The following is a 26,605-nucleotide window of genomic DNA, read 5'->3' as shown; positions in this document are numbered from 1 at the left end:
TTATTTTGTGCATCTTAACAGTTTTTATGTTGAACGAAGCAGCTTTTTTATTTTTTAAGTACAGTAAAAGTACAGTTCTTAATTATAAGAAACTTTAATGTATAGTTGAGGAATGCTTTAAAGCAGTTTGAGGGGTGTTTATAAGTGTCTAAAAGAATTTGGTATGTTTAAAAAATTTTTTATACATACCCTTTTCTACAACGCGAAATTTCGACTTACGCGAGGAGTCTTGGAACGCATCTCTCGCGTAAATCAGGATTCGACTGTAGACACAACTTTTAGCTTTAATTAAACTAATCTGCGAACATTTTATTAAATAGTGAACTTGCCACTTTTCACTCTTTTCACTTTTCACTTCAGAGTCCCCCGTACCTACCACTACTTGTGGCTTAACCAGATGGATGGTACAATGAAGACAGCTCTGATTTTTTGAACCAGACCAGAAACAGAGCAATCCCTATTCCAGCACCCCCAGAGGTATTGTTTCACTTGGAGGACATTGTGAACATTTTATGTACTACTAGTGGTACCCGCACGGCTTTGTCCGTAATAGAAAAATTAAAAGGTCTTCTGGTAAAACTGTATATTTACAAATAATGTATGGTGAATTTTCTCGCCTCCATGGGCTTGTACCCATGTTACGGTTCCACGTTATGATAATTTCGTAATTTACTCCTTCATCTTATGATATTTTTGTTCTTAAAATTGGAATAGAAAAAGAACCACATCGAATTTTTAAAAAATTGTTTCAAGGTGCACACCCCCATGCTACAAACTAACTTTGTGCCAAATTTCATGAAAATCGGCCGAACGGTCTAGGCGCTATGCGCGTCACAGACATCCAGACATCCTCCGGACAGAGAGACTTTCAGAGCTTTTTATTATTAGTAAAGATTCTCAGAAGAAAAAGAAATTTTGAATGTTTAATACTAGATACCAAACACAAATACCTGAACTTACCACTGATGAATTTAAATATTTAGGTCTGGTACCTAGTATTAAACATTCAAAATTTCTTTTTCTTCTGGAAATAGTACTTAATAATAAAATGCTAAACTGTGTTGAAATGTTTCTACTAAGTTTTTAAAACATAACTAGAAATACTTACGTAAAAGTGGAAATTCTACTAAATACTTAACGTTTTCATAGCTGATGAAAACATAAAATATTCATTGGATAAATCCAAAGCTATACGACTAAATTCGTAAGGAAAAATGCATAAATATGTTACGGATGAAAAGAAAAATAGTCAAGCAGCTATTTTTCAAGTGTAGCTTATTGTGGTTCAAAAATACATGTGGAAAAGAAAGTTTCCTAGATAACAGGACACCCATCAATATTTTTAGACTTGTGGATAGCAATATAACAGAAGAATTTTAGCTTTCTATTTCAACTGAAAGAGGGTGCTTAACCCCCTCCCCCAAACATTATGAGTATGGGGAGAGGGGTTAAAAAATACATTGAACTGAAAAAACAATGCTACATAGTATAATATGCACGAGTAATATACGTTGCAATAAAATGATTATTTACAAAAAGAAAAAAAAAGATATGGAAATTAAATGTTTCTAAATTTGTTACATTTTCTATGATACGGCTAATGTTAAATTAAGGGGTCATTGAGCACCCTCTTAAAATTTGAGTAAGAAGCTAAAACTTTTACAGCATAATACTATTAGTAAGCAAAAAAAAAAAAAAAAGGGTCTGTCCTGGACTCTAGCTGAAAAAGTTTTTTTTTTGAACCACCTTAGTGTAGCTGCGTTTTTCCCCCTTTCTGTCTTTTTTTTTTGCAAAAGCAAACCATGTATGTACATCATAGTTTTTATTTCAAATTAGTATCGCAGAGTTCTAGATCAATCACAGGAGCTGGTGTAAGGGTTGGTGTTGGAAATCATTTCAATTTCATAATGTTAAATAATTCTTCATTGTGAGAAATGACTTCATGTGAGGAAATCGAAATATCATATATCTAAACCTATTATCCAAAGCCGGATTATTGATTATTCTGGATCCGGGGCAAAAACTTGAAACTTCCAACATTATACCCATGTTCATTCAGGTTTTTATATTAAGTTTCAGCGAACAAAGAAAATAACACAGAAGCATGGTGATATTGTCAACCCCCACGGAAAAAGCCCTCCCCGGCTTGCTCGTCCCTTGATCTGACATTGATATTATGCTCAAAATATCTTTATTATGACGTCTTGTACCAATTTGCTTTTGATATTCATTGCTGGGTTAAAAGTATTTAACTAGAAATTTTAATTTATTTAACATTCTGCTCTATTCTGAAAAGTATTTCTTACTCATTCAAAAATAAACTGACATTTTGTTCGAATCAAAAAGAAAACGAACATCGATTTTCGCAAAGGTTTTTCGAAAGAAAATTATTCAAAAAAATTCTTCGTCCGAAGTTGAGAGAGGGAATTATATATTTACTGAAAACCAATCTACATAGTCTTCATTCGAAATTTTATTCCATAAATTTAAGTTATACTTAAAAATAGGATTTCGTATTTCAATAGATTATTGAAGGATATTAGGTCTTCTTTCCATTTCTTATTATTTTAAGCATTATGATTTTAATTTTACCATTGCAAAGTACCATTTCACAGCGAAGTCTTTCATAAATAATAAATACTCATACATATATAATAGCCAATGATCGAGTAACGCGCGTGTTTCAACAATGAAACTTACGCCATGGCATGATAATTTGATATGTTTTGGTAATGTTTAACATGCAGGGGAAGGCTTTATCGTGACAAGGTTGAACTCGATCCGGTCACTTAACTGTTTTACTGGTAAGACTGTGTCATTTCGGGGGAATGAAGAAACGAAAAAATGGTCAATAATGAACGCTACCTACTGGAGTTTAGGGTTCATCCACTGGAATTCGGGTTACAACTCTCAAAATATCACTAAACAGGCAATGGTTTCATGCAAATTAATGTAGAATCAATTTTCACCCGTTATACCTCGACGGGCGATTTTCTAGTTTATAAAAATGATTTACGAGAATGGGGTCGTTTCCAAAATTTTAAAAGTATTTTTTTCTGAAAGAGCATGCTTAAAAACATAGGATCTGATCATTTTTTAACTGCCATTTCGTGTTGCCATTCACATAGCAAAATATTTAATTCGCATCTTTACTCACGTGTATTGGCAACGATATGGTTGATAGCAAGCGTAGAGCGCAGTTTTAATTCGCTTCTTGATTAACATAACGTGGAGGTGCAATGGAAAGATGCGACAAAGAGCATCATTTGTGACGTCATCAAGATCACGCCTTGTTTGAAAAATCGGACATTTTAAAAAAATAATTAAAAAATAACTGTTGGAAAAATAAAAGTATTTTCTGGGTCCATGTTTTTTTTTCCGCTTATTCTATCAATTTCACCGACTAAAAGTATTACTTTTGACTGAAGGAAACAACCCCATTGAGGGTAAAAATTACATTTTTTGTTCTCACCCATCAAATGCAGAAACATTCATCTAAGTTGCATTCAAAGGGTTTGACATCCTCTTTGAAATGTCGTAACATTCCCATTTTTTCCTACTTGAATTACTGAAGCACACTTAGTAACCGACCAAGTAAATATTTTCAAAATCTTCTATGATTGCAGCAACTATCGTTAAATCCTAATCAAACGTTATACGCGCGATACGCTTTACGCACATAGTTTTCTACTTAACTCGTCAATGTGTATATATGTGTAAGAAAATTGAAAAATGATGACCGATTTATTTTCGAAGTAAATATCAATTGATAGCGCACTATTTTTAGCATGTGTAGCACTTCATTTATCGATGCTTTAAAGCATCGACAAATAACGAGTTGAATAGCTCGAAATGATGTGAAAATCAATTATTTTTAAATAAAGATAGCCGTGAACTTTTTGTACAAACTTAGTAATGCTACATTGATTTTCAGCTAAATAAATCAAAATGTAAAAGAAAAAAAAAACAGAGAGAGAGAGAAAGAGAAAGAAGATGTGTTTCCCTAAAAAGATTTAAAACAAATGTTTTCTCTGAATATGCTTACTTTTCCCCACTTGCTACAAGTTAACTGGTTTCGAAACTTGTTTACGATGCATGGCTTATAAAAAGTAAAAGTCTAAGATCCCACCAGGCTTGGGCACCTTTCAGCCCCTGGCAACCCTGGTTAAGGACCTGAAAAAGGTAGGCAACCCTATTTTAACGTTTTCTTTTTTACAATTTTTTTGCTCTTCATTTATCCCAACAATATCCGGAAACTCGATGAGGGGTAAATTACCTCCCTCATTGAAAACCTTTTATCTCCTGACAACCCCGATTAGTTCACACGCAACAGGTAGGCAACCATACTTTTACATTTTCTTTACAGCTTTTACTCTTCATTTATGACAGCAACTTTTGGAAACTCAATGAGGGTAAATTACTCGTTTTTGGGCACTTTTTAACCTCTGGCAACCCTGGTTAGGGACCGGAAAAAGGTAGGCAGCCTTACTTTGGCGTTTTATTAACAGCTTTTACTCTTCATTTATGACTACGATTTTCGGAAACTCTATGAGGGTAAATTGCTCATTTTTAGGCACCTTTCAACCCCTGGCAACCTTGATCAGTTCACGTGAAAGAGGTAGAAGTTCTTACTTTCACGTTTTATTTACAGCCTTTTCTCTTCATCTATGCTAACAGTTTTAGGAAACTCGATGATGGTAGGTCAATCCTAGTGGGATCTCGCCGAATAAGTACAATACAGGGTCCGAAAAGCCCTTGAAACATTTTATTAATTCATAAAAAACAACAAATTGTCTTATCAATATGGGTTCGTGCCATAATACTTCACAGGTTCATTTTTTTGTGACATCATAAAAAAAAGAGAAAGAAAAATAGTTTAGTTTTAAGTAATTGCCATTGACCGCTGTATCGTCACAGTAAGAAAAACAAATTCATACTGTGGCGACTTAGCTATTACTCATAGCTATATATTTTTCTTTCTTTTTTTTTTGTTGCCTTTTTTTACGATGTCATAAAGAATTATTGAACCTGTAAAGTATTATGGCGTAAACCACACATTCACAAGACAATTTGTTGCTTTTCTGTGAATTTTAATAATGTTTCAAGGACTTTTCGGACACCCTATGTTATAAATTTGTAAAACTTTAAGCTTGGAAGCAAAGTGATTTGTAATGTATATGGGGTCTTCTAACAAGCAATTTTATATTTTCAAATAAAGTTTCTCAGAGACTCACTTGCTCATCTATATATATAAAAATGGAGTTTGGTAAATTTGTTCCCTAAGATCTCAGAAACTACCCGGCAGATTTGACTGAAACTTTCACCGTTTGTTCAGTTTGGTACTGGGAAGGTTTATAGACCAGTTCGAAAAAAATCCGATTGATAGTTCCCTTTTTATTCCAATTTTAGGCCCAATTTTCGCATAAATGCCCCAATATGGGGGTGGAAAAAAACGTGCACATATTAACATTATATGTCCATCGAAAGCGCCAATTTTTCTGCTGAAGATAGCATCTGTTCGAAGTTTCTAAGTTGTATAAAAAACGAGTTATGAGCTTTTTTGTTCCCTGTTCGAAGGCTTTCATCAACCCAAGTCATTATTTAGTGTGTCATCTCAACTCCCAAGAATTGTTGTATTGTTGAATATTTTTGAGTTTCGTCTGACTTTTTGAGGCTTTTCTCAAGTCAAATCTTAAAGTAACGTTTTTCCACAAGATTGGCTAAAAATGAATGGATTTGGCTGATCATTTTACTTTTAAACGGAACTTATGCAATTAATGGTTTATTATTATTATTTATGCTGATTGGACACTTGCTCACTATATCCAACCAACCAGCAGAAATATCGCCAGAATTTTTCCAGAAAGATTTCAGTTGCTGATGCATTTGGCAGTTTTTTCCACTGTCGCTGTTTTTGAGCCCAAAGACTACGTAATAATGTTTCTCAGCTTTCACCATGTAAACAAAATATCGCCAATCAAAGATACTTTAAAAAAAACAAATACTGTGTCAAAATAATTCAACAACTAAATTAGGCAAATCCATAAACCGCACAAAAACTTCCATTAAATTTTCTTTTTACACGATTTCAAACAATCGCCAAATTTTTCTACTTATTTTTGGAAACATTTCGGATAAAACCGTTTAGCGCCATTTTTTTTATTTTTTATTTATTTTTTTTTATTTTTATTTTATTTTTTTAATTTTTTTTTATTTTATTTTATTTTATTTTATTTTTTTTTGACCAAAAGTATCTCAGCATCTTGTGACAATATTTCTATAATAAAAATTAGTAAGGAGGGGGAGTATTATCGAAAGTGTCCCAAAATGATTCTCGCAAATTTGGTAAGATTTTAAACCGCACCAAGTGCCCACAAAAATTGAAACTTCCCAAAATAACTAAAGCAAGTGTAAGGGGAACACGGGCGGCTACAGTTTTTAAAACAGTTCGTACATCAATAGCCATACAGAGAAGGTTTTAGATTTAAAAAAAAAGTACTAACAGATAAATCTTTTTAAACATGTAAAGTTTAATTTCATATTTCGGTAATTCTTCAAATTTGTATATGCTTAAATGTCGTGCTTTCGTTTCTAATTGAATACTATTCCGTTCTTTATACTTATTGCTATTTTAGTTTAATGAGTAAGGAAGAAGCTCGATTTTTAATCACGTCAAAAAAGGTTTGTTTTAAATTCTTTCGCTTAAAACAGAAAACAAGGGCAAGTAACGATTGTTTCTCATAATTATTACTGACCCAGGCAACGCCGGGTATTTTTGCTAGTATTTATCTGAGCTTTTAAAACCGATAAACCGAGCAATTGATTGGTGCGGGTGGTCTCTAAGGGTGTCAAGTGTCTAACAATCTCGGATAAACTCGGCAGTTATTCTTTGCTTAAGAGTACATAAATACTAGGTACCAAAAGGGCTGTACTTCTCCTTTTTGTGCAAAATGCGAGAGAAAAGTATTATGTCATATGCAGTGTGAGGGATTTTTTTTTTTTTTTTGATGTCATTTACAGCTAGGATGACATTTTAGCTATCATCCTGGACAGACAGATATAGTTAGGGTTTATTTCAAGGCTTGAATATACACCGTAACATTTTTCTGAGGATTCGAAAATCCAAAAATAATGGTCACTTCCAAAAAAAAAAAAAAAAAACAAAAATAAAATAAAAATAATAATAATCTAATTTTTTATGGATGAAGTGTCAGGGAAAATTTTTTAGTAATTTTTCACAAAGGTTGCTAAAAATAAATGCTGGTTACATGAGAAAGGTGTTTTAATTGCATTTCTAAAGGAGTTGTAAAACAAAGAAAAAAGGTGATATCTTCCTTTTCAAAATTTCAAAGTAGTAAACTTTACAAACGTTTGTCTTTTTAGAAGTTGAAATTCGGTAAAGTTATACTTTTTTCGGTCTGATGAGCGTGAAATTCAAAGCAGCAGTTGGAGTGACGTCATAAATTTGAGCTCCTGGAATGACGTTTTAATATATCTAGCAAAACCTACTTTCTTGACCTTCTGCTATTATATGTTTCTCTTTTTGCAAAAGTGTCCTGTGTTGCATACGCGTTTTGAAAGAAAAAAAGAATAAATGTAAAATTTTCGGGCGTTTGTTTGGAACTAAGAATATTCATTTCATTTTTGCTGCACTAGAATGCCGAATGTCTCCTAAAAATAGGATAAAAACGAGCATCTTACTGAACATTTTAAGGTACCTGTTTCGTTTAATGAAATTTGTTGAAAACTCCCTTTATGTTGTCTTACATTAGGTGAACAAGTTCTGCAGCATGTTGGAATTTGCTAATTGTTTTCTCTGCGTAACTTTCATGAGAGCTCAGTGGAGCTTAGCCCTTATTTTTTTTTCTTAAATTTTATACAAATGTTTCCTTATAAGTTGGAAGTCAGAACATTTACGTCGGAAAAATGTTCTGAAGACAGCATGGTTGCCGCAGTTCCTTTGGTAGAACTTATATTAGATTTATGTTTTAAATTATATTAGCCAATCAGCTTCATGTAAATAATTTTGTATTATTATTGCTAATCAAGAAGCTGTACATTCGTCAGAAGGCTAAGAACAAAGTGTTTTGCCACCAGACAAATACCCAGGAAAGAATACATTACAAAGAGAATACAAGGTAGCAGCATACAGGGTGTAGACAGCATACAAGGTGCTGGTGGGAATCGAACCCGCGATCCTCGTTACTGCACTCAGGTAGCTGTCAAAACAAGCGCTTTTCACCACTTGGCCCACCACTTGGTTGCTTAATTTCGCCCAATAAGTTAAAAGAAAAATAAATAAATCAGAATTTTAGCTTAGGCAATACTCTGTCACGTTCCTATATGCTACCTTCTTGCAGATCAGTCGAATAGTTTCCATTGGGGCCTCGGTAGAAGCTCTGCCTTCCGAGCCAGAGGCTGTGGGTTTGATTCCCACCTTGTATTGGGTGTTCATTTATTCTCATGTATTGTAAATCTTTCATTAGTATTGTCCTGAGAATAAAATTCGGAATAACGTTGTGGATTATTCGAGGAATAAAGCTTCTCAGCTGGGAATAGCTAAAGACCTCAATGTGTGTTATTAAATCAATGCAATGCAAATCTAGTTTCTATTGATGTTTGTAGTGCTTTTACGTTAAATGTTTAACATGTTATTTCTCAGCCATTTCATGTAAGGTCAAAATAAATGAATTTCTTTATATGTGAGGAAACTCTTGAGTTCTATTGAGGGTAGAGTCGGAAACAGGCACCGGTTGCACCGGTGCCACCGCAAGCAGTCGAAACGGTTAAGTCCCTAAATGAAAACGTATTGCGACTCGATCGCTTCCGAAAGCTAGCGGTGGCACCGGTGCAACCACTGCCTGTTTCCGAATGTAGCCTGATTAATCTACCAGGTTTCTTAACTGGAATCATCACGACCAGACGAAGTATCAACAGCAGTTGGAATGTTATCCGGGGCCTCAGTGGCCGAGCGGTCTGAGTGACCGCTTGATATTGGCACACTTGAGGCGGTGGGTTCGACTCCCACCCTCGCTCCGGTTGTACTTTCCCTTCTTTGTGATGTAAATTCTTTCATGTGTTGTTTATATGTCTAATAAAAAAATATATATCATGCGTAAGGGAGGCAAAACACTCAGATTGTAGTCCTCATCAAAAACAAACCTGTGCAATTAAGCACCAAAAGAAGAAAAAAGAAGAAGAATGTTATCCTTTTGAGTTAGCAAATCAGCAGCAAAATATTGGAAAGCAATAAAACAAGTTATAAGAAGACATCTTATTTTAAATTATAAATTGCAGCAGATACATCCAGTTCATAAAGCTGATTAAGATTGGGCAAGAAATATTTTTGATCGAGAATTAACAACTGGTTACGTCATCATGTTTGGAAATGCAACAATTATATCGGCAAGTAGAACACAAAATTCGGTATCCTTATTTTCAACTGCAGATGAATTTCTTGCAGTGTCGGAAGTGTGTAAAGAATGCAAGTTTATAACGCAGTTACTGAATGAAATTGAAGGTAATGTTAGTAGAAGATCCATGGTGCAGGAGGACAATCAAGGCTGCATAGCAATAGACAAGAATGAAAAGGTGAGTCAAAGATCAAAGCAAATTGATGTTAGATAGTTTTATTCGGGAACTGTACAACGAAAGAACTGTAGGCATTAATTGTTGGGAACTGGGAAATATGATGGCTGATCTATTTACAAAGCTTTTCTGTAAACTTAGGTTTCAAAAATATTGCAAGAAAATTATTTTCGATGTTGCCGATTGAGACGGGGCGTTAGAGTTAAGTTTTAGACTAAATTAGACAATTAGCTTCATGTAAATTATTTTGTATAATACAGTAACCCGGACCCTGTTAAATCTGAGCTCGTTTAATCTGGACAGCCGTTTAAATATACATGTTGCATAAATAAAAGACGAGATAGCGCCATAACGTGTTTTTGTCTGTCGTATTGTGTATTTTTTGTAATTTTCTCTTATGCAGATTTAAATTTAATTCTCTTGAATTCAGAATACAGTTTTTACTATTTACAGTAGTTTGTTTAGGTACCTTGGCTCAATTTAATGGTATTTTGTTCAATCCGCACTTAATGAATTCGAACGACCTGGATCTCCTATTAAGCCGGATTAATATCATAATTTCAGTTTTGGTAACATTCGGTAGACTACTAAATTGCTACATTCTAGCAGATAAGTTAAAATTTTTTATTGCTGATTGTTGTATCGTTTGTACGTTGAATGTTAAACATGCTAGTTATTTGCCCTTTCATTTGAAGTAGAAATAAATTTGTCTTTATATGAGAAAACCGATGAATAATCTTAATACTTAAGTCCTGATCGTAACTAAGAATTGAATAAGAATCCATAAAAAGTTATGAATTTGAAAAGCATAATTTCTATCTCACGAGCATGAGTAGACGGCCCCGTTTCTTAGTAGACAATAAATGCTGACGTTTTAAAAATTGACTTGAGCAACCCTTTTGAAACTAGAAAGTCGCCCGTCAAGGTATGACGGGTGAAAATTGCTCCTACTCTTCTACATTTTAACGAAGCAATTACCTGTTTGGTGATATACCTGATAGGTGAAATTTTAACCCTAACTTCAGCGGATTAACCCTAAAATCCAGTGGATAGAGTTAATAGTGAACCACTTTTTCGTTTCTTCACTCCCCTAAAATGACAGTCTTACCAGTTAAAACAGTTAAGTTACCGGATCCAGTTCTGCCTTGTTACAATGAAGCCTTTCCTTGCATGTCAAACATTATCAAAAAATAATATCAAATTATCACGCCGTGGCGTGAATTTCATTGTGGAGGACGCCAGGAGCGTTACTTGATCATTCGCTAATATAGATATGAGGATTTAAGCATGCATATAGTCTCCATGAGCGATGAAAAATCAACTAAAGTTATACCTATGCAATATCTTCTTCATCTTCAGGTAATCCAGCGCCAATGCTGTTTCGCACATGTGAATCAGAGCTCGAGCTTGTGATAAGCGTCCTTGATCTTGAATGGATCGTCTGAGATCTCCCCCCGGAAGCAGTTCAAAAACTAAATAGACATAATCTTCATCCTGCAAGAAAGTAAGTTAAGAATGATATTTTTCCACTTTAAATATTACTATGATTTATCGTAGAAAAGTTAGCGGGAAAAATTAACAGAGTCACTCTTAAATTGTATTGATATTGTGTAATACCTATATCAGTGGCGTACCTAACATGGGTGACACCCGTGGCGGTAATGTGTGGTGTCACCCCCTTGTCAACACGAAATAGAAATTGATATAATTTTCAGAAACAACTACATTTGAGCCATAACGAAATTTTGAGTTGGCTAATGTTCAAAAGATAAATAAAACTATGAATACTTTTTGTATAACTTGCCCTTGCCGCAAATGTGCAGGGCCGTCGCGAGGTCAAAAAAGTAAGGGATTGTATAAAATTAATGGATCCTTAAATCAAGCGTATCTCAAACACTATGAAAGATATAAACGATTATTATTATTTTTTTTGTTTAAGGAAAGTCTCTACTAGGTCTTAGCATTGACAATATGAACCTATTCCTGAGTATAACATTCACTTCATAAAGAAGGGTAGGTAAAAGGGGGTTCGGGGTTACCTCCTCCGGAAAATTTAAAAATTTGTGTTCTTAAAAATGCATTTTGGTGTAATATTTTTTCAAAAACTTGCAATTCCACTCTGGGCGCCACCCCCCCCCAGACGGGTGACACCCGGGACGGACCGACCATTTGCCCCCCCGTAGTGACGCCACTGCCTTATATGTCTTGAGTGAGATTTAAGTCAGATACAAGTATAAAAGAAAAATGATCAAATTAGCTTTGTGCTAAATATGAATAAAGTAAAAAACCAACATAGGTAAAGCACAAATTTTCAAGAAAAATGCAGTACAGTAGACTCCCGATTATCCGCGAGCGGTTTATCCGCGGGGCGGATTATCCGCGAATCAATCAACAATCACGAACATGTATTTTCGCAGTAAAAAGCGAATACCGGTGGCTGTTTTTTTTTTTTTTTTTTGATTTTTTTTGAAAAATTGTAAGTTTACACTCAGTTGTTTTTGCTTGATTGATTTAATTTAATTTTATTATTATTATTATTATTATTATTATTATTATTGTGCGTTCTTCATCGTACATACACTTGTTTGTTATTGATGTTAAGTTCAGTTGTGCAAAAATGCAAAACATTTGTACTGTACTCTATATATATTTTCACTGTTTGCAGAAAGTGTTATGCATCAATACAGTTAAGAATTTGAGATAGGACAATTTTTACCTGATTTGTCCCCCATTTTAGTCTTTTTGCGGTTATCCGCGATTTTTATTATCCGCGGCACTTGTGCCACCCAATTCCGCGGATAATCGGGAGTTTACTGTACATAGTTATTTCAAGGTTGCAGTGGAGCAGTTTCATCAGTGCATATGGTGTATTTTCTTGAAGATTTGTGCTTTATCTACGTTGGTTTTTCCCTTTATTCACTTTGTTTAAATAAAAGTATGCTTGAATTTGTGTAAAGAAAAGAGGAAGAAAACGTCTCAGAAATAACTTGAATATTGGAATAGCATTACCTTTCTTTTGCGTGAAAAAAAAAATCAGTTTGGAGAGAAACTATCTCTGTATTTAATAACAATAAATCTTTCCCTTTTTGGTAGTAAAATCCATTAAGTTACTCTCACTTTGCTTAGTTCGGCAACAAAATCCGACTGAATGAGGGCAGAAATCTGTCGTCGATTCTCTGTCGATCCCAATTGACCACTTTCATTTCCAAAATTTATAACTAGTGGTACCCGCACGGCTTTGCCCGTAATAGAAAAATCAAAAGATCTTTTGGTTCGCCTGTATATTTACAAATAATGTATGGTGAATTTTCTCGCCAGTTGGCTTGTACCCATCTTACGGTTCCACGTTATGATAATTTCGTATTTCGCCAATTGGCCTGTGCCCATGTTACGGTTCCACGTTATGATAATTTCGTAATTTACTCGTCCATCTTATGATATTTTTTCTTAAAATTAGAATAGACAAAGAACCACATCGAATTTTCGAAGAAATCGCTTCGAGGTGCACACCCCCATGCTACATACTAACTTTGTGCCAAATTTCATGAAAATCAGCCGAACGGGTTAGGCGCTATGCGCGTCACAGACATCCTACAGACATCCAGACATCCTCCGGACATCCAGACATCCTCCGGACAGAGAAACTTTCAGCTTTATTATTGGTAAAGAATTTTGTTTTATATTGATATTTTATTACTTTAATTCCTAATTTGTTTCATCTCAGAAAACTTCGCGTGAGAAATTAACCGAATCAATTGCTATAAATTTTCTGCAAGGTTTATAATGAGTGAAACTTAAACCACAGACAAGTATACTTGCTGTTGTGTGATGTGAAGGTGCCTGTTTAGATTTCTGCCAAGTGGTATTTAAAATATTAAATTTGAATAATCACATTTTAAAGTGAAAATTTATTTTTCGAGAAATTATCTTTGTATTGAGCGTATTTTTCTTTTTGTAGCAAAACCCATTTATTACCCAATTGTTTTAATTCTACAATAAAATTCTCCTTAGTAAAAACAGTAATTCGTCGCCGATTCTGTATAATTCTTAATTTCCTACTGTTATATTTCAAAAAATTATTTATAAAGTCGTTTTATACAGATATTAATTTTATTCTTCTTCTTTTTTTCAAAACCTAATTGCAATTCTTATCAAAAGTAGGAGCCTTTTAATCGCAGAAAATTAACGTGAGTTTTAATTTTTGATATAAATAATATGCACTTTAATAACCTAATAGTATAAATTAAAATCATTTTTGACACGGCAAAACGTTGCATTTCTCCGTGAATGGGCAACAGAGGGAATATATGCCTGATTTTATGGTTTAATACAAAAGTACTCCTTTCAATTTCAATAACCAACACTGAGTTACGTTACTGAAATTCAGAGGAATAAACTTATTTCTTGATTGGTTTTTAGATTTGAGGCAGTGAGAAGCAAAGAGATGTAAGTGCAAAATTAAAAAAAAGGGAGATAACCAGTAAAATTGGTAGGTGAAGCTCTCCTCTGTCTTTGGGCAAGGGATTGTAGCACTGGTAGGTACTGCTATTCAGCATGATTTAGATAAACTTTTGAATGAAAGCCTATCTAGGATCGGAACTTTAAACGCATTTTACTCAAAACGTGAAAATGGCCACTTACATCCCTTTGCTTCTAACTACCACATTTGATCAATGGAGATTTAGGTACTGTTTGGCTTTTCTTTACTCATACAAGTATTCAAATTAAATACACTTACTGTTTGATCAGAGGTAAAATCGTTTGCGCGTATTTTAAACGAATAATGCAAGATTTTTTCTCTTTTCATATTTGTTATTGCATATTTTTTGCTTCTTTTGATTTTTAGTAATAAAATTCTGTGTTAAACAGTGTTGACTTACTTGAAAAGCGTACCACAATGTTATGAGAAACGGATGATTCAGTGTAGATAAAATTTCAACTTCTTGATTTATGTCTTGCATTTGGTTTTCATTGCTCTCCAAATCTTTTTCCACAAGTTTCATCGCAAACAGTTCCTTAGTGTCCCTTTTCTCGGCAGCATACACCTGTAAAAAAATTTTTTTTGAACGTACAATTAATTTTTCAATAACTAAATTCATAAACTAAATACATTTCAAAAAAGTAAAAAATGATACGAATTTAAGTAGTAGTTGACGTACAAGAAATCATATATTGATAGTAGTTTTAATTATATTTATGTCGGAGTGATTTAAACAGCATTACTTCCTATTTTTATTTGGAATTATTTCAAGAATTAGCAAAAGAAAAAAAAAATAAAGAAATAAAAATAAGCAAAATGTAAATGAAGTGCATGAAAACTAAATAAAAGATTTCATTTAATGCTTAAAACTTTGGAAATGCAGTCGGACTTGCTTATAACGAGCGCAAAGAAACCACAATATTTACTCATTTTAACTGAGTGCTCCTAAAAACGAGTTCGTGAAAAAAATCATAAAATTCATCATAGTAGATCTTCTTCTTTTTAATCTTTGTGCAGTACCAAGGAATTTGGTTAATTTGCTTTGAACTGTCTGAATGTCGGGTTCTTATGTCATTTTGAGCCGTTGTGTGCGTTTGGGGAATACGCATGCATATACATACATAATTTTTAAATGCTTCTTTACTCCACTGTTATCGTTCCCAGGATCACAAACTTTCGTTTGACTTCGAGACGTTAAAGAAAATCCCCCTCCCCCCACCCCGAAAAAAAAAGAATAAACTTATGTGGAAATCAACAAAAGTTTTATGAATCACAGAAATATTGCTTGCTTTAAGTAGGGTTAGTTCGTTCATAGCGAGTTATGCTATAACAGATTAAGCTTTGTACCAACCAACTATCTCTGATTTCCTCGCTAAATCCGGGTTCTCAATAAATCAGGGCTCGTTATAAGCGATTTTGACTGTTTGTTTCAGTTTTACTTTCGATATTGATAATTGGAAACTTACCTTTCCAAAGCTTCCTTTTCCAATTTTTCGAATAATGCGAAATTTTTCTGGAGAAGCTAGTTAGAAAAGGAAAACAGATGATGTAATAAAATTGTTTTCAACACACTAATTAATATGAAAAGAAATGAAATCAACTTTGCATTGACTCTAATTAAAAAATTTAATTCTCTAAAATGTTTGAAATTATCCATTTAAATTCAAAGAAATCACAAACTAAACAATTTTATTCAGTTTTAATATTATTCATACTAAAAAGAACCTTTTATTGAAATTCAAGCATTGTACATAGAACAGCATTTTATATTTAACACAAACATTTGAAAGATATATTAGAGCAAATAATTATATAGTAAGTAGGTTTAAGTTCTCCCAGTCGTGCCAGTTCATGAAGTTTGACGTTTTAAACAGTCATCATGATTGCAAACGTTTTAAACATCTAAACAACTAAAACTTATGCGAGTCCGTAACCCTATCTCCTCCGGACTGCCAATGTTTATCAAGTCAAAACTGGTACCATTGGATATAGGACATCCAGTGGAAAACATTCTGCCCTGTCTCACCTTTCCAAACCATAAGTGGCAGAAAATACGAAATGATAAAAGTCTACATGACGTCCTGGGAAAAAGCTTCAAGTTTATCAATTTTCAACCGGCACAGGTGGCCAATGGGGGTTGGCTAGAGAAATAAGCTGAGGGCGGTGCCCCTAGTATTATAACAATTGATGTAACTATTAAAAAAGTTGTTCTGAATACTGTAATCGTATAATGTTGTAAAGCTTTTGTGCGAATAGTAAACAACGCATCGTATTATCCTTCGCTTTGATTCATTTTGACATTCATTGTTTTAAGACCTCAAAATAATTTTTGAATACAACTGGATTTTTAAAAAAAATGAGGATAACTTTGGACGCATCTTCAACGGTCCTTTGTTTTGCGGTAAAGTGCGTGAATGTAACAGTAACCTGAAGCTTTGGAGGATAGAATATAATCTATTTCCATTATATGAATTCGAAAAGAAAGAAAAAATGTAAAAATATCCAGAACATTATCCATATTACAATTTTCCATTTATTAGGGAACAATTTAACAGTTACAATGCATCATTCGATACTAAACTCTACAATTTGAAATCTGTAAAGGGCCATTCCACGGCGCTTTACAGATTTCAAATCAAACGGTCATTTTGTCCCACACGTTACGCTTCATATATTTCATTCAAAATAAAACTTTAAAATATTATTAAGCAATTTTTTTTTAACCTAAGAAATTACAAACTTATGTAAGATTTCTTAAGCAAAAAATTTCGCCATTACCTTTTAAAATTATTATTTTTTAATGAAATACACGAATCGTCACGTGCGGGACAAAGGGTTGACTTTTCTTGGAATGGCCCGAAAGCAGATTCAAGATGTACGAATAAAACTCGATCCTGAGCATGATCTATAATTTTACTATTATGGGTACAATTTAGGGAGGGAAAAACTACTAATCTAAGATCTCAGTGCAAATTTCTACCTCCACCTGTTTTTGAACAAAACACAATTTTTTTACATAATCACAATCTGACCACCGATTAGATGGAAATGCAAACATCCGGTTTACAGGCGCAAATGGATGCATCTATTTGTTTTGACAGGGATGCAGATGTATATTAGCCTCTAATTTAAGCAGAGTCACATTCAAATGAGCGGAACACACGCATTAAGTTTTCACCTTTCCCCTTATTCAGATAGACTCGTCTTAACTTGACGTTTGCCAATTCCATATAATCCGTGGGCAGACTGTATGATCAGAGGAATATGTATGGAAGTAGAGAACTAGGGACGCCTTCTAAAATTTTCGACGCGTTTTTTCAGTTTTTGTATCGTCATTTGTCCAACAAAATCCTCAAAAAAATATCTAAATGCGACTAAAACCATTAATTGACGGATTAAATAGCCCATTATTGCCTTTTGTTTTTATTTTTATTGTAGCTGTAAGAGTTGCGAAGATATTTAATTTTCAAGTTCGTGAATTTTGAACCAGAGCCAAGAGAAAAGTTATTTGTAAGCCTTTCGCAGAGCCCCAAGAATAAAACGGCGGGAAGGGAGGTAAAAGGGGGGGGGGGGGCGGAGAAAGCTGAGTTTTTTTAAAAATTCAGAAACTTAAGTCTTCACAAATTGCAACTTTTCCGTACTACAGCAACGCTAGAATAAAAATTTTGCCTTTTTCGCTCCACCTTAAAACTGATATTTTACATCAATTCAAATTCTTTTTTAAAGCGGAAATTTATTAGGTGAATCAATGAAGATTATGCATAAGTTTAAAAGGATAAGCTCAACTATATTTTTTCTAAGTACTCTGTATCAACTTTTCATGAAACAATGAAAAAGGCAAGGACAACACAGTTTCAGAAAATATTTCACCTCCATTTCTGCTTCGCAATTCTATTCGGTGTGCCCTCACTGTTGACGGAACTCAATAAATACGCAATCGTTCTTATCACCTCGATTGACCTACATATGTTTATTTATAAATAAGGATTAACTTCACTATTATATCCTTAAAAAATGAAAAAGAGTTTCTGTTGAAGCTTGTGCAACACGAGGCGAAATGTTTACATTATCGGACAAATCCTTTAGACAACATGATAGTGCTACTAAAAATCACTTCCGGATTGCGAAGCGTCTGCTTCGAATCGACTTTTACACTTATGGTGCAAAAAATCTCTTGCTATTTGCAATATAAGTTCAAAATTTGACTGTTCTGAAATTTTGTGCTTTATATAATAGGATAAAATTAATTGTTCATTTAAAATTTCTCTTCACTTGTATGCAATTCGAGCAAGATAATTTAACTGAATTTCATAAATTCCTCTCACTTTTAAAATTTATTTTTCATCTCAATTCTTCCTCTTGTGATTGCTAGATGATATTCGGATATTTTTCACAATGTAATACATTTTCATTTCCTGTATTTCCAAACTTCCCAGAAATCAAAGTATTAAACCTTTCTTTATCTGCCATAAAAAAACAGGTTTTGAAGCATTGGGGTCTTTTCCAAAATTTTAAAAGTATTTTTTTTCTGAAAAAGCATGCTTAAAAACATAGGATCTGACCATTTTTTCAAAAATTTGGTTTAGTTTAATATTTTTAAAAAATTACTTAAACTGGTGCGCTTTCATTGTTTACATTTCTGTCCGATGGCATCACAAAGATGAAATGCCATTCTGTGTTGCCATTCTCAGAGCAAAATATTTAATTCTCATCTTTACTCACGTGTATTGGCAACGATTTGGTTGATAGCAAGCGTAGAGCGCAAGCATGATGATTATCATAGCGTGGAAAAGCGATAGAAAGATGCGGCAAAGTGCATCATTTGTGACGTCATCAAGACCACGCCTTGTTTGAAAAATTGGACATTTTAAAGAATTAATTAAAAAATAACTGTCGGGAAAATGAAAGTATTTTCTGGGTTCATGTTATTTTTTTTTTGCTTATTCTATCAGTTTCAGTGACAAAAATTACTACTTTTGACTAAAGGAAACAACCCCATTATGTAAAAAACAACCGCGAAATTGTTGAAAACGTAAAAATCTTAAGTAATACAAATTTCTGACATGATTTTTCACGAATTGTAAGATATATTACAAAATATTTGAACAATAAAATTCCAATTACGTTTTTGCTCAACGAGACATTGAAGTCTGGTTTTGACAAGCTGAGCTGAAACAGTCTCATACTATAGGTCTTTCCAGTCTCCAATACTTGTGTATGTCTACTTTTGGTTATTCTTAGTTTTGGAAGTCGAACTTACTTACTTAAACCAGTACTACACTACACTCCGGGGTCCCCTATGCATAATCCTACACGAGGTTTAACTGGTTGAATGGGGTCCTAAAGACAGCTCTGTTTTTTGATCCAAAGACGGAGCCGAGAAACCCACTATCCAGGGTCCCTCAAATGCATTGATTTAGAATGGGAACTTGAGGATCTTGTGACCACGATGCATGAAATGTGTCCCAGTCACCATTAGCAAACAAAGAGGATCTTCGACCGGCTGGCATCGAACTCGTGGCCTCCAGTTGTAAGTCCAATGCCTTGCCGATCAGGCCACCAACTGCCCGATGTATTACACCTAGGATCACATGTCGTTTTCTTAATCTCAGTATATGTGAAATTTAGCAATATAATTATTTTTCAAAAGCAGACAGAAACTTTCAAAGAAAATTTTACAACAATAAACTTTGTAGAAGTTATATAGAATTATTTTGTTTAATATGGTCGAAAATTCAAGTTGGATCAAAAACAATGCGAAAATCGTCTTTCAATGAAAACATAAATATTTTTATGCATTTCATGTCTCTTCACTTGCAAGGAAATGAAAAGCATTGATGCTTGGGTAATTGATATTTTCCTGTCTTATCCAATCTATTAAATACTTTTTCTAGATAAACACTCAAAGTTAAATTCTGTATTAAAAGTTCCTTCTATTCCTTCTATTAAATTCCCATTAAATTCTAATTTACTATAATTCTCCATAAAATTCCAATGAAACTTTTTCAGTTAAGTTCTGCAATACCATTGACTGTTCAAGTTGTATAGAAAGCTAAGCAAATACCGTCTTTCAACGAAAACATAAACACTTTTATAAAATAAATGTTTCTTTATTTTTCATAGAAATCAAAAGCATTAGCATTTTTGTTTATGCAATCGATATTTTCCTCTCAAATCCAATCTGTCAAACACTACTCATAGATAAACAGTCTAAATTCTTTATTAAAAATTTCCTCTATTAAATGCCTCATAATTTTTGCTTACTATAATTCTTTATCAAATTCTTATTAAATTCCTTCGGTTAAATTCTCCGAAGTTGTTGACTATTCAAGATGCATCGAAAACTAAGCAAATATGGCCTAACAATGAAAACATGAACATTTTTGTGCATTTTATGTTTCTTTACTTTCAAGAAAGCATTAGGCTTTCTGATTATGTAATTCATATTTTCCTGTCGTGATTAATATTTCAAATGCTCCAGACACGCAAAATTCGCCATTAAAAATTTCTTCTATCCGAATAAATTCTTATTTATTAAAATTCTTCATTACGTTCTTATTAAATTCCTTCTATTAAGTACTCCGAAACTGTTGAATACACTCTTGCAACAAAAACTAAGCCAAAATCGTCTTACAATGAAAAGATGAACATTTTTATGCATTTAATTGTTTCTTTACTGCAAGGAAATTAAAAGTATTAGGCTTTTTGTTTAGGTAATTGATATTTTTCTGCCATATCCAATCCATCAAATACCACTCCTGGATAAACACTCAAAATTCAATTAGCACGCTGGGCCGGCGCTGTTTTTGCACCATGGAAACCGCTTCTTTCGCTTTTTCCCTTCCAAAGTCCTAAAGTTCTGTTTATTTAAGAAACAAAACCAGGAACTTTCGCTTTTGATATTGCTCGAACATTAAATTATCTAGGTCATTTTAAATGAGAAATAAATGCGTGCAGTGATAATCGAAAGGAGCTTTTAGTGAACAAGTGTTACCCGGCTTTTGTTTCGAACGTTGGAAATTGATGATTCATTTTTAGGAGCAACCTGAATGGTTATTGATTACGGGCTGAAAGTCGAAGTAAGTGCACTAATTACATGGAGTTCGATTTTTTTGTTACGCTAATTTCAAGGTATTTATGCTAATTTTTCATTCAGATGCATGGAGTACTAAGTTTTCGTAAAACATTTGCTACTTATGCATGTGTATATAGGGGTTGAGAAATTTTGTTAAAATCTAGAAACTAGGCAAAAATGTTAAGTCCCAGTAAAGGGTTTTCAGAACTTTTACATTGTATCTCAATTTATACGCAGCGCAGTACGGTTCGTCATATTATTTAAAATGAGCTTTTACATTTCAAAACATTTTCTTTTAAGATTTATGAACTTTATTGAAATTATCTGCCAATGTTATGATGAGGATGTAATCTTTACTAATAATAAAGCTGAAAGTCTCTATGTCTCTCAGGATCTCTCTCTGTCCGGATCTCTGTCAGGGTCTCTGTGACGTGCATAGCGCCTAGACCGTTCGGCCGATTTTCATGAAATTTGGCCCAGAATTAGAGGGTGCGCACCTCGAAGCGACTTTTCGAAAATTCAAATACAAAAACAAATACAAAAGTGACGACCAGCAACAGGCTCTGGACCCAGCTAGACTGGTCCTAGTCAATTTACAATCCCCAGTGATGATCAATGGCCCTCTTAAAACTATCTACTCCCTTGCTCATTACCACCTCTTCCGGTAAACTGTTCCAAGGTTCCACTACCCTGCTAAAATAATAATTTTTTCTAACATCCATGTTAGCCTGAGATTTAAATAGCTTAAAACAATGACCCCTTGTCCTGTTTTCAGTGCTAAACTTCAGCCCCGTAACATCTTTCATTTTAATAAATTTAAACAACTGAATCATGTCCCCTCGGTCTCTTCTTTGCTCAAGACTGTACATTTTTAGTCTTCTAAGCCTGGAATCATAGTCTAAGTGAGAAAGTCCCTTTATTAGCCTTGTAGCTCGCCTTTGAACCCTTTCCAATACATTAATGCCTTTCTTAAGATAAGGAGACCAAAACTGAACAGCATACTCCAAATGAGGTCTTACCAAACTTCTATATAAGGGCAGAAGAACTTCTTTAGATTTGTTTGAAATAGATCTATTGATAAACCCAAGCATCTTATTGGCCTTGTTACTAGCGATGCTGCACTGTTGGCTAAACTTTAAGTCCTGACTTATTAAGACCCCCAGATCTGTAACTTTGTCTGCCTGACTAATGACTGAATCTTGCAAATAATACCTGGTACACTTATTTCCATGCCCTAAATGTAACACTTGACATTTCCCAACATTAACAGCCATACCCCATTTATCAGTACACTCCGTAATATGATCTAGATCCTCTTGCAGCTGTTTTGCTTGTTCTTCATTTTCTACAGTCCCCATAACTTTGACATCATCAGCAAAACAATTCATGTTCCCAGAAATATTTTTGTGAATATCGTTCATAAAAACTTAGAGCGTCTTTAGTTTCCCTGGAGAACCACATTGGCCAGATTTTAGTGTTGACACCCTTTCTCCTAAAAGAAACATGATCCCCAACCGTTTTCTCTAGCTTTTCCTTAAACTCTGCCCACTGAAGATTCACATCGCTATTGTCCAATCCAGAAGAAAAAACTGCTTTCAAACTCTGCCTAAGTGCCACAAAATCAGTATTTTGTGGCACTTCGATTTTGTTCTTTTTCTATTCCAATTTTCAGCACTTTTCACTGAGCAAATTATCACAACGTGGGCGAGTAAATTTCCAAATGATCATAACGTGGAATCGTAACATGGGCAAGCATAGCAAATTAGGGAGAAATTCATCATCCGTTATTTGTAAATATACAGGCGAACCAAATGACTTTTTCATTTTCTACCACGGGCAAAGCTGTGCGGGTACCACTAGTGCTTTTATAAAATGGAGAAATTATTCGCTGTTATAAAACATTTCATCCTTTTATTTAAAAGTATGAGTAAAAAAAATCACGGTCATTTAAACAATTGAGTCTCTTTTATGTTTACGTTGAATAATGTTACAAAACATGCAGGGATGACTTTTATTTTTTCATCAATTTATTGAGAACCACGACTGAAAATCCAGGCGGTATTCCGGGATTCCGGCACACCTAAGGCGCTCCGTTGGGTGTGAGATCCAAAGAAGCTCCTCTACAAACGCTCCGTTTGTAGAGAAGAGTCGTTTCTAGGTTTCCGGTTTAGGCATATAGAGTTGCTAGAGACTGAAATATTTTATCAACTTCAATAACATTATTAAAATAATGTACGTGATATTTTAAATTTTTGGAGTGGAATTCAATTTTGTGAACAATAAAAAAAAGACTGAACCGCAGGAAGCTCAAAAGTGAATATTTTTTGTTTGACTTTTCACATGAAATACGTACATCCTTTTAAAATTTTAGTTTTATGTTCAAAGAGGTCTACAGTACAACTCAAATGGTATAGAATTAGTTCCCTTTCCTTATATTGTCTGACCACTGATGAGATGGAAAAGCAAACTTCCGGTTTACAGGCGGAAATGGACGAATCCATTAGTTTTTAGGGATGTCAGCTTTTGAAGATGTGTGTTAGCCTCTGAATTAAACAGTCACCTTGAGATGAGCAAAACACGCGCATCAAATTTTTACGTTCCCCCTTAGTCAGATAGACTCCTCTTAACTGGACGTTTGCCAGTTCCATAACTACCATGGGCAGACAGTAGTTGGAACTGAACAAAAATAAAGCGACTTTTTAAAGTCTTTTCTATCACTTTCCTTTAATCTTTTAAATGTTTTTTATAGCATTTATTATTTTTACTTCCTTTTACAAAAAAGGAAGTATTGTATTCGCGAAAAAATTTTCACTCAAAAATCGGCCTTAATTTCCATTTTGCTCGCCCCCGAATGAATATTGATATGTTTTTTAAGCCCGACCACACGCGGACACATGCCTTAGAACGTATAGACACCTAAAGAATGCATTTTGACGATCCCCGAGTTAATTACAACGAGTTTTCTCGTGACGTCCGTATGTACGTATGTATGTGAGTTTGTGTGTATGTGTGTATGTATCTCGCATAACTCAAGAACGGTAACTTCTAGAAAGTTGAAATTTGGCACATAGACTCCAAGTGGGGTCTAGTTGCGCACCTTCTCTTTTAGGTACATTCGGATGTTCCAAAGGGGATCTCTTACACCTTTTTGGGGTAAAATCATTGTTAATTTCAATGTAAACTCAAGCGGTGCTATAATTTGGCAAACACTTGGCAATATATCGCCAAGCTTTTGGTCGCCAAGTTTTGTCACCAACTTGGCGACGAATTTGGCGTTTTTTTGAGCAATCACGATTGCTTATTGTTCTCACTTGACTGTTTTGATGTCCTATGATTTTATTTTTCCCCTGCTTCCCTCTGCAGCACCACTGTCTGCCGGCCGCCTCACGATGCTGCTCCTCTAGCGAAAACAGTCTCCAGGTTGAGTTCATATCCTACACTTACACGCATAAATACACGCACCTACACACGCACATACACCCACGCAAACACAAACATATATACACACACACGCATACATACAGACACCTACACATACACACAATTACCCAAACACTCATGCCTGCAGACAGACACAAACACACATGGCTACACACATACACATACCCCCCACACAAACACACATACACACAACTACCCACACACATGCCTACACACACATACACATACCCCCTCCCCCACACACAAACACACACGCTTATATATATACACACACACACTCGTAATTGCGAAAAACATAATTTGAATTCAAGGTGTCAAAGTTCAAATTAATTTTTTTTAATTTATTTTTTATCTTTTTTAAATCTGATTTCAATTTGGCCATATTTATAGTTAACCATTGAATCACATTAAAACTGCCAATACTGGGAAAACTTATCTGTATAAAATATTTTCTTTGCTTCGGTTCGCAACAGACTTGGAATGAAAGTATTTAATGTGCTTTTTTTTGCTCACTCCGGTGGCACTATTATCTTTAAATTGGAGTAAAAGGAAGTCATGTGATGCACACATCAGCTCGTTTTTATAAAGACTCCAGGTAGCGTCAGTAATGTTTAAACGTTCATTAACGTTTTAAACTGGTTTTTACAATGTTGACAACCATTTTACAGCGGTTATGAGACGAAATGGGCTACCTGGATGCACAGACACATACTCGGACTGACTCACACTCGTTAAATCAGTGGTACTCAACCTATGGCCCGCCGACTATGTGTGGCTTGCGAAGCTGATCCACGTGGCTCGTCACTGTGTTCAATGTTACGATACGAAAAATAATCTTCTCAAACCTGATAAAACTACTGACCCTCTTCATTCGATGTCATGAATGGTTGTTGCAAAAAGCTTAAGTAGTCATAAATTGGTTTCTAGAAAACATATGCAAAGTTGTATCAATAAAATCAGCATGTAGTAATGTTGTAGTGTAACCAGAAACAGCAGTTTTTGGTTAGTAATTGGATTTCCTTTTAACTTGTTTTTTCCGTGCTCTCTAGAAAAGCTTGAAATAGTATAACTCAGAAAGGTTACCACTCTATAGCCAGGCTAAGGCATAAATACATGAAATACACCGCCAGCTCAGTCAATTCCAGCAGAGGACTAAAGTTTCGTGCTTATTAACACTCATGTAGTATAGGGCGGTAACTTATACCTGCCTTGCCTTCAATATTCGAGTTGAATCATTGCTTCGGTCACTCGTCTGGTCAGTGCTAATTCTGTATTAGCTACCAGTTTGTTTGGCTTCCTTAAGAGGTTTTCCACCTTCAGCTTAGTCACTCCTACGCCGGGTTGATGAGTGCTAATAAGCATGAAACTGCAGTCCTCGGCTGGAATTGACTGAGCTGGCGGTGTATTTCATGAATATAATTCAATTTTGTGTTGTTCTAGCCCGCGAGATTGTTCATATGTGCCTATGCCTATGGGTTGAAAAAAGTTAGGCAACACTGGTTGAAATAATAGACCTCATACTTAATCTCTGGGACACCATTTGATATCAAGTAATTTAGTTAGCGAAACGTTATTAGCAAATATTGCAAATTTACGAGAAAATGTTGTTTTTCCTCGAATAGCCTTCTTTCCTATGTACCAACATGATAAAATAAAAATCTTTTTGGGATCACACTTCACCCAATAAATTAACAATTAAATTGGTTCGTTCAACGAAACTCTCTACGTTTTTGAGGGAGGGGAGAAGGGAAAGGGTTTTCAGTGTCAAAAAATTCACTTTGTTTACGAAAATGTTTTTACTTCCTTTTACAAAAAAGGAAGTATTGTATTCGCGGAAAAATTTTCACTCAAAAATCGACCTTAATTACCATTTTACTCACCCCCGAATGAATGATGAGGTTCTTTTTCGACTCGACCACACGTGGATAAGTGCCTAAGAACGTATAGACACGCGAAATATCCACTTTGACGATTCCCGAGTTAATTACAACGAGTTTTCTCGTGACGTCTGTATGTACGTA

At 34.4% G+C, this 26,605-nt stretch overlaps 1 protein-coding gene across 1 annotated transcript in view; it reads right to left on the bottom strand.

Moving 5' to 3' along the window:
• The window catches only part of LOC129226357 (serine/threonine-protein kinase 32B-like), a 53,632-nt gene that overhangs the window by 25,320 nt on the left and 1,707 nt on the right, over nucleotides 1-26,605 (bottom strand). The window contains exons 2-4 of the mRNA XM_054860960.1: nucleotides 15,535-15,590; nucleotides 14,469-14,633; nucleotides 10,922-11,082 (exon numbers count right to left, since the gene is read on the bottom strand). Of these exons, the coding sequence (XP_054716935.1) occupies nucleotides 10,922-11,082; nucleotides 14,469-14,633; nucleotides 15,535-15,590 (382 nt within the window). The remainder of the gene's footprint in view (nucleotides 1-10,921; nucleotides 11,083-14,468; nucleotides 14,634-15,534; nucleotides 15,591-26,605) is intronic.

Source organism: Uloborus diversus, chromosome 7 (assembly GCF_026930045.1).
Source record: "Uloborus diversus isolate 005 chromosome 7, Udiv.v.3.1, whole genome shotgun sequence".
In the NCBI taxonomy this organism is placed as follows: Eukaryota; Metazoa; Arthropoda; class Arachnida; order Araneae; family Uloboridae; genus Uloborus; species Uloborus diversus.
This window is presented reverse-complemented; position numbering and strand designations above follow the sequence as displayed.